The sequence below is a fragment of the Electrophorus electricus genome, chromosome 24 (assembly GCF_013358815.1).
Source record: "Electrophorus electricus isolate fEleEle1 chromosome 24, fEleEle1.pri, whole genome shotgun sequence".
NCBI lineage: Eukaryota > Metazoa > Chordata > Actinopteri > Gymnotiformes > Gymnotidae > Electrophorus > Electrophorus electricus.
Window position 1 is genome coordinate 926,052 of NC_049558.1, and position 8,949 is coordinate 935,000.

At 44.9% G+C, this 8,949-nt stretch overlaps 1 protein-coding gene across 2 annotated transcripts in view; it reads right to left on the reverse strand.

Annotated features, from left to right (window-relative positions):
* Positions 1–62: 62 nt before the first annotated feature.
* The window catches only part of pan2 (poly(A) specific ribonuclease subunit PAN2), a 14,399-nt gene continuing 5,512 nt past the window's right edge, over positions 63–8,949 (reverse strand). For both annotated transcript variants that reach the window (XM_035522549.1, XM_027025825.2), the window contains exons 7-26: positions 7,910–8,255; positions 7,435–7,531; positions 7,071–7,190; positions 6,674–6,793; positions 6,236–6,364; positions 5,813–6,012; positions 5,404–5,552; positions 5,059–5,165; positions 4,717–4,815; positions 4,470–4,552; positions 3,988–4,129; positions 3,527–3,664; positions 3,263–3,322; positions 3,075–3,165; positions 2,804–2,961; positions 2,465–2,608; positions 2,000–2,179; positions 1,726–1,819; positions 1,381–1,581; positions 63–1,121 (exon numbers count right to left, since the gene is read on the reverse strand). In XM_035522549.1, the coding sequence (XP_035378442.1) occupies positions 1,087–1,121; positions 1,381–1,581; positions 1,726–1,819; positions 2,000–2,179; positions 2,465–2,608; positions 2,804–2,961; positions 3,075–3,165; positions 3,263–3,322; positions 3,527–3,664; positions 3,988–4,129; positions 4,470–4,552; positions 4,717–4,815; positions 5,059–5,165; positions 5,404–5,552; positions 5,813–6,012; positions 6,236–6,364; positions 6,674–6,793; positions 7,071–7,190; positions 7,435–7,531; positions 7,910–8,255 (2,693 nt within the window). In that variant the 3' untranslated portion in view covers positions 63–1,086. The remainder of the gene's footprint in view (positions 1,122–1,380; positions 1,582–1,725; positions 1,820–1,999; positions 2,180–2,464; positions 2,609–2,803; positions 2,962–3,074; positions 3,166–3,262; positions 3,323–3,526; positions 3,665–3,987; positions 4,130–4,469; positions 4,553–4,716; positions 4,816–5,058; positions 5,166–5,403; positions 5,553–5,812; positions 6,013–6,235; positions 6,365–6,673; positions 6,794–7,070; positions 7,191–7,434; positions 7,532–7,909; positions 8,256–8,949) is intronic.

The following is an 8,949-nucleotide window of genomic DNA, read 5'->3' on the forward strand; positions in this document are numbered from 1 at the left end:
ATTCATATTCATTTCTTTGGTTTTGATACTGTCTGTCCTGACAGAAATGAGATAAGTGAAAATGTACAATAACCCAAATAATCAATCATTTTATTCAGCTGCCTTATCAAAGTGTACATTACTTGGTTACAAAAACAAACAAACACAAATACTATTTCATTTCCTAACTGATCTCTTGAGCCACAGAATTCAGTAAGTGCAATGTTTGCCACCACAGGAATATCAGTTTAGGAAACACTAGTGCAGAATTGTGCCAGTATCTGCAAGCTCAGTTTGCTCATGATAAGCTTTCTGACCTCATGGTGTAGTTTGGATGCTGCCCAGTCAAAACAAATCTGTTTAAAACATCAAAAAACTTGGATCATGCATATGGACACATTTTGGGGAAATTGATGTGATTTCCAAAAATGTATCCATATACATAATCTTAAAACTTCTATTATAAAAAGATGCATAGGTATCTCTAACTATCAAAATGCAGTGTTGATTGAGAACACATTTATGTCTCTGTATTTAAATGCTTATTCGTGAAAAAGGACACCAGTTTCCCCAACATGAAATGACTGCAGCAGTCCACCAATACCATACGGTAGTGAATTAACAAGAACAGATGTAAGTATGTGCAGTGTTGGCCATTTGAGTGAGTATAAGTCCTATAATGTGGTGTGAAAAATACTGTACTGTCTGTAAATTTTGGTTAAGTTTCAGTTCTGTTTTTCCTCCTTGTAAAACAGCATCATGTCTTCCTTCTCTGTCATACTGCTTTCAAAGTACACACACACGCACGCACACACGCACGCACACACGCACGCACACACGCACGCACGCACGCACGCACACACGCACGCACACACGCACGCACACACACTACGCACACACACACACACGGTCAAGCCCTCGCCAGAACACATAGCTTTTTGTTGTGCCGATGTCTCGGTTTTTTAAGCATTTGCAAGAGCTACACAAGAGGCACACTGCTGAAGCGTAGGCAGGATGTGAGCGATGCTGAGGAGTCCCAGGTGGACAAGTGAAGAACGCAGTCCCTGCAGTAGGAATGTCACAGTCGCCAAGCAATGTGCAGTCTGATCATAAGCCCAGCACAGAGGAGAATGCAGCGGCACCTGTTAAAAGTATATTAACAACGAGGTAAAACAACCAACAATTAATATGCAAAAGTAATGAAACATCATGATCTTTTAATATGCAGCTGTAGCAATGCTATGAATAAAACAACATATTGGCATGTATTGTAATTCACACAGTGATGCTATGTATTATGTATTAAAATAAAATTTAAAAATAGACAAACATATTACTTACAGTACTCCAAAGAACATAAATCTCTTAATTTCCCATCATTTTCAAGTCATGATCTCGTACCTTTCGGGCTACCCTGACCATCTGTGGAGTCTGACTCTGGCACCTTCCAGTCCAGCTTACGTCCTTTCTCGTACAACCCCTTCAGAACCTTCCGGAACTCATCCTGTCCTGCTCGGCTCAGCTCCAAATACTTCCTGTACAGCTGCAGGGCAGTTCTGGCATCTTCTATACTGTCATGGGTCTCACTCTGAATGTTTAGATCTGAACAAGAGCACCAGGCAATGCCAGTGAATCGAGTAAGAAGAAATGGAGCGATCATGCAGTAAGGCAATGCCTCTGTAATACTGCAGGCACAAAATCTTGAGTTATATGTGAAAGACAGGTTTGACATAGCAAAGTACCTACCGAGGAAGTACCAGGCAAGAAAACGCAGTGAGATCATCCTTTTCCGGGGCATGTGGAAGAGGTAGACAGTATCTATCACCTGGTCCTTCAGAACCTAGGTGCAGTGAACACATTTATATACTCCACCCCCTCCACCAGAGGCACCCCCAACATACTGTCTTTTTACTGACTTTGCTTGCACATTGTGTATTCCTGGGAAAGTCTCAGCTACAGGTAGCAATTCCCTTGACTTAAGCAAAAGAGCACCTGTCTGAGGTGAGAAGCACAAACCCACCAACAAGTTTATGACCCGGAAGTCCTTCTGTAACCCGTGTCCAACGAAACGTACTCCTGTGTCGATCAGGAAGCGGAGCTTGAGATAAGTAGACTTCAGAGTCGTTAAGTGTTTAGAGGAAATCTTGGCATCCAGGTCACCAGGTTTGATGCCTGAGTATTGGGTCAAGTAGTCAACCACCTGTAACAACAGTGTTGCTGAACTGAAGAAAGGCAACAACTGATACATTTTGGTGATTATAAATTATCCTCAGATGTACGCTTGCTTTTAAATCTGTATAACAGGAATTTTCAATGATACAATACTCAAAATTTGTAAGCAAGCTGGTTTAGGAGGGCACAGATGAATTTCACAAGGCAAAAAAACAAATAATAATAAAAAAAAATCTCCAAATCCATATTACATAATGCTCACTCTCACACACACACTCTTTCTCACTAAGGTACAGGTAAAAAGAGGCCACACCTGCTCCTGTGTTGAAATGTAGTCATCAATGAAAGGAACTCCCTCATTAGTGCCCTGTCCCCTCACACAGGTGATACGGGCCACAGACATCTGACTGGGCTTAATGGTTGACTTGGTGCCATCACTCCGAAGCTCCGCCTCTTCCTGTTTAGCCACAAACGCAAAGATAGATCAGTGAAATGGATCAACGGAACAGACCAGTAAAATAGATCAGTTGGCTTTCTATCTAATGGCAGAGGGCTACTAATTAGTATACAAGGTACTAGATAGTATACACTGAAAACCCGCTTGCTTTAATAATATCCTGTATTCACCTGGGGGCATCCATACCCTACTGACCTGATTGAGTGTGACAAACTCTGCATCCAGGCCCACGAGGTCTCCCGGCTGGGGCATCTCGCTGACCATCAGGGGGATGAAGGTGGCATGACTCTTCCTCTGCTTACGAGCGAGCGAGGCTTCTGTCAGCAGTACACTTGCTTCAATGGGGTTTTTAACTGTCGGGGACACGCACAGCCAAAGTGTGACGGCGGACCAAACACAGAGTTTAGTGCTAAATGTGATTTCAAAGATGTGTGAAATACAAACACTTGAGAGTGTGAGGTCTTACTGCGCAAGTCATATTTGGAGTGGTAGTTCCTCTTGGCATAGTAAATGATAGCGGGCACCTTCCAGCTCACATCAAACTGAGCTGCTTCAGTCTGAGACACACAAAGACTTTCTCAGGACTCTCAGTGCCTCTTAGCTGACCAGAAACATCAGATAAATTCACTCTAACATGTACATGTCCATCTTTACCTTGTCAATGGGCTCAATCAAGAAGTCATTAAAGAGATACCACTGCTGATGAGTTACTCCCTGTACAAGAACACAATTATTAGTTACTGCGCTAAAAACACAGACATATTAAAAGTCAAAGTGCATTCATTTCCAACCATCTTTCACTTTAAGGTCAAAGGTAGACTATTTCAAGTCAGAGGGCAAACAGACAGAAACCATTAAATGCACTTAGACCGAAAAATTTAATTCAATTGAGCTGAAAGTTGGTGAAGCCACACTTACCTCTTTTCTCTGGTGGTAGGTCTCGCCCACTTTGATATGGGCCACTAGGTTTCCCCCCGTGCGGGCATCTAGGATGTGGGGCACAGTGACCACCAGGTCATAGACAACAGCGGCCCCTGCCTCCTCCTCTGAGCTTAACTAGACAAGAGCACAAGGTTCAGCAACACTGGCTTAAGCTGCGACAGCTTTGAGTTATATATGGAGATAACTAATGGTGTTTACACTCTGGACAGTAAAATACATGTCCAACAAGAGACCATTTTGGTCTCAGCCAATCCACTCATGGGAATACATTGCAAAGAGCAAACAGAGACTGAAGTGATAGCCGAGGCACAATGTTTGAAGGTTACTCCTGAAAGAAATAAATGCAGCACATTTCAAACACTCCATAATAGAGGACTAAACATATGGCAGTGCGATTAGGTCCCAGAGCATGTCAGCAGGGGGTGCTGTGGCCTCACCTCTTCAGCCTCGGGCCGGCTGCACACCTCCAAACCGTGGGTCTTACTGATACGCATTCTGATGCAGAGCGGGATCCACACGTGCCTCATGTCCTCAGCGCACGTGTCAAAGGTCAGGCCCTCCACGCCGCCAAGCTCATCCCTATTCACACCATAGAATGTGTCAAAAGTACAGTTTACATACACTGGTGGTAACTATGGTTACTATGTGGCATAAGCCGGGTATAGATTCTGTACATTGTTAGTAACTATAGTAACTGTGGAGTAAGCGCTATAGCTTTTGCACATTCTTGGGAACTATGGTAACTGGTATAACCATGGTATAGCTTATGTACATTGTTTGGTAACTACAAATAGGAACTGTGGTGTTTTATAAAGAAAGCATGAAGCCAAAATATTACCAAAACATTCTACAGCACATTATCCTATTTGAGAGAAAGCCAGGTGTGTTTATAGTGCAAAGCGATACGGGTGAATCTTACTCTATACACCACTCGGTAGGCAGAGGTTCCTTGGGCTTTGGCGGTTCGGTTGCCTCTTTCTTTAGAGCTTTGTTAAATGCGTACTGGCCCGCAGAGAGACAACAAGGGGTTAATACAGCACACACAGCATGACTGCACCCATGACCTCCAGAAGAAGAGTCATCGGCTCAGTCCAAGTCCAATCAGTGAATTTTCCCACTGCTAAGATGCGAAGGTACAAATCTGGGATTTGGAGGTGTGAGCTGACCTCTGCTTGGGCCTTCCAGAACTCTGCCTCTTTAAAACTGTTCACCTCACAGTTTATCACCAGTACATCAGGCAAGCAGCGGATGTTCCGCGTCTGCACCTGTATGCAGACACACACACACACACACACACACACACACGCACACACGCACACACGCACACACGCACACACGCACACACGCACACACGCACACACACACAGCAGAAACGGCAAGGTTACACATAGGTCCAATTGAAACCTTTTAAATTTTGCCTCCCTAAAGATTTAAGAAAGAGTTAATAATTGCAATGGATAACAGGCACTGGACACTGATGCAAAAGCCTGTGTGTCAGACAGACTTACTGTGGGCTGATATTTCTCACAGTTTTCACACCAGGCTTGTGTGCTCTGTTCCAGACAGATGCTTTTCTTCAAAATCTCAGTAAAGTCATATTCCTGGACCACTTTTTCTGTAAAATCACCACTAATTAATATCCTTAACATCACCTTCAGTTCTTAACGCGTTACAAGTCAAACACAAAAAAAGGTAAATAAGTGGATTACAATAAAACACAGGGAACTGAATGGGAAATGGGAAAGAATTCAGCAGACGTAATGTCTGACTTCTGTTGTGTCTGGTGTTACTACTGCTTGTCTTCATTGCCCCTTTCCCATGGTTCCCTGCTGAAGAGCAGAGAGTGTTCTGACCGAGGGAGCCGTGCTCGGGGTAGTGCATGGTGAAGAGGAGCGTGAGTGAGGAGCGGACTGTCTCCTTCCCACAGCGACACAGACTGCTGTTCTCCACCTCACAGCCGAACAGCCTGCCAATCACAGACTCCCCAGTTGAGCCAAGCGCACTGCAGCACACACAGACACAGACACAGACACAGACACACACAGCAACATGTCAGGTGGCTTTTTCCAAGCCAAAACATTTTGCTAAGGACACAGTCTGAGTGCATTCATTTAAACAGAAAACACAGCATATGTTCTCCGCTGGTTTCCTTGTATGGCCACATCACTCACAATGCCTGCAGGCAGCAGCTGGTAAAGAAGTGGCCCATATCACACGTAAACGTGCGGCCCCTGGTTCAGTCCTTCGACATGGTCCCCTCACCTGCTGCTGGTGCCCCTGTACGCCTGGGGCCCTTCCTGCTCCTGTGTCTCCTGGTGCAGCTGTGTGAGGATGAAGCGGTTCCAGCTCTGGATAAGACGGCCCAGTCTTGCTTTGCCCGTCTGCTCGTCTGAGTCGGCTAGGATCAGGCCCAGCGCCGACGCTTCCGGGATGGTCCGGAAGGCCCGTAGGAAATTACTGGCCTGGACAGGAAACATCATCATCTCATCTTTCTGGACTTTCTGTGTTAATGCAGAGCTGCAATACACTAGAATATTCCATGAAAATGATACAGTGCCTCACCTTTGGCCAATGTGACTAGGTTTGGAGTAAAACGATATGCCTGGAAAACTGGAATAAAAAAACTCCCTTCTTGAAAAGTGCTGGGCAGCACAATGTGGCAGTGATGTAGAAAGCAGAGCGCACCTGGCAAGGGTCTCCTCGACTCAGGTCCAGCATGTGGAAGAGGAAGCCAAGCTCACAGGCCAAGCAGAACTCCTTCTGACACAGGTGATTCTGCACCAGGCACCTGATAGGCTCCAGGAAGTACAACACCTAGCCATCAGACACAGGACAGTTAACCGTTAACAGAGGTAACATGAGCTCAACCATTCCCAGCCAGCAATGTGGATTTCCAACATCCCCTACAAAATGCCAAAATTCCAAAGAGATTTTAGGGATCACTTAGCAAACTGATTGCAAAACTTTTCTGGGCAGTTCCTCAGGTCAAGGCTGGCAAAGAGCAAAAATCTGAATCACAATTATTTATTTATTTGTTTATTTTTACAACTTTTTCCTTACTTTTCCTTTATATATTTTTTTATTACCGCCGTTGAGCACCAACATTAGCGGCTGTGCTCCCACCTGGATCATGCAGTTACAGTAAGCGTTGGGTATATGGGGCTCCAGTCCAGCAAACAGCGTTCTGTTGTAATGCTTGAAGTCAAAGTCCTCCAGACCAAGTTTGGAGTACTTGATGGTGACCTAGTGGATACAAGTACTGCTTTAAGCACAGCCTTACTCTGACATTATACCACAGCAATGACACATTTATTACGATAATACACTTATTACACATAATACACTTGTTAACACACCCTGCCTTGAGACACCTGATTCAGGTCATGACAGTCATAGTAAGCTGATGAGCTGAATGAGGTTTGCGGGAACAGGGACAATGACAGACCACGTCACTGACACCCTGACACAAGAGCAAAGTCATGAGATAAGGGCTGTAGCACAGGACTCCACAATGAGGTACCTTTCTGTACTTCTTTGGCACCATGTAAAGATGAGGCTCCTCATCTCGGCCAATGGGAGACTCGGGAACTTGGTTATAGCTGTCATACTCAAGCTCTACCTCCTTTATTTTGTAGGGGACCTGACACACACACACAAACAGCGGCTTAACAGTTATGAGATTTAACTTCTTAAATGTTCTGAATTCATTTTCCTACATATTAAACAAATGTACATATTAAATAAACATATTAAATAAACTTTAAAACCAGATCTCCAATAGTCAAAGGCAGGCAGTGGATAATATGAATTAAACCATATCTGATGTTTTCATTTATCATGTTATAACAGCTGAATGTAACATCATGGAGTGGGCACTTACACACCTGATTTCTGGGGCGTGTGCGAGGGTTCGGGGCATATCCAATAAACCCAACTGTCTTCATCATCCTCAGGATCTCTGGGTCCACTGGAGGCGCTCGTCTGGAGGAACAGAAAGAAATGGAGCATTGTTCTCTTAGCACTCTCAGTCACTAGTGGGCAGTAGAAGGCAAAAATGCAAAGCAAAAGAGCCACCTGTAATTTGGGCAAATGAAGTATGACCTTAAGTATTACATTTACATTTGCAGCATTTAGCAGACGCTCTTATCCAGAGCAACTTACAAAAGTGCTTTGTCATTTACTCATTTACAGTAGGTTAGTATTAACACATCGCAACACATCAAAACTAGTTTCTCACACACACACACACACACACACACACACACACACACACACACACACACACACACACACACACACACACACACACACACACACACACACAGCCCTAAGCTCAGAGAGTGTGTGGATAAACCATACCTGGGACTGGGGGTGGCGAGGTTGCTGGGCCAGTCCGACAGCAAGGGCTCGGTGCTGGTGAGGGGCAGGGGCACCAGAGACAGGGGCACCAGTTCATGGTTCCAGTCCAGCTCAGGCAAAGAGTCCACTAGGCAGGGGAGAACCAGCTCTGTCTCCCGCGAGTAGTCATTGAAGGAGACCTCTGGGGCACTGGACCACAGGTGCACACAGCCACCCGAGTCTCCAAAAGCCAGGGCCTGCTTGCTGGATGACACATCGAAGCTCATGAGCAACTGGCCCACCGTGTTCACGTGGAAGACGTCAGCCAGACTGGCCAGGCCTGTGGGCTCGCAGAACTGACACTGACCTGCAGGGGGAGACACTGGACAATTCAGATATTCAGTGCCATGCAAAGCCTGAAATATCTCAGTGTGAAAGTGTCCTCGAGAGCCACGTACATTGCAGCCGGAAAGTATTCACAGCGCTTCACTTTTTCCACATTTTGTTATGTTACAGCCTTATTCCAAAATGGATTAAATGTATTTTTCCCCCTCAAAATTCTACACACAATACCCCATAATGACAAAGTGAAAAAAGTTTGTTTGGAATTTTTGAAAGTTTATTAAAAATACCCCCACCCCCAAAAAAATCACATTTACATAAGTATTCACAGATTTGCTCAATACTTTGTTGAAGCACCTTTGGCAGCAATTACAGCCTCAAGTCGTTTTGAGTATGATGCTACAAGCTTAGCACACCTATTTTTGGGCAGTTTCTCCCATTCTTCTTTGCAGAACCTCCCAAGCTCCATCAGGTTAGATGGGGAGCGTTGGGGCACAGCCATTTTCAGTTCTGTCCAGAGATGTTCAATCTGGTTCAAGTCTGGGCTCTGGCTGGGCCACTCAAGAACATTCACATTCACAGAGTTGTCCCGAAGCCATTCCTTTGTTATCTTAGCTGTGTGCTTAGGGTTGTTGTCCTGTTGGAAGATGCACCTTCGCCCCAGTCTGAGGTCCAGAGTGCTCTGGAGCAGGTTTTCCTCAAGGATGTCTCTGTACATT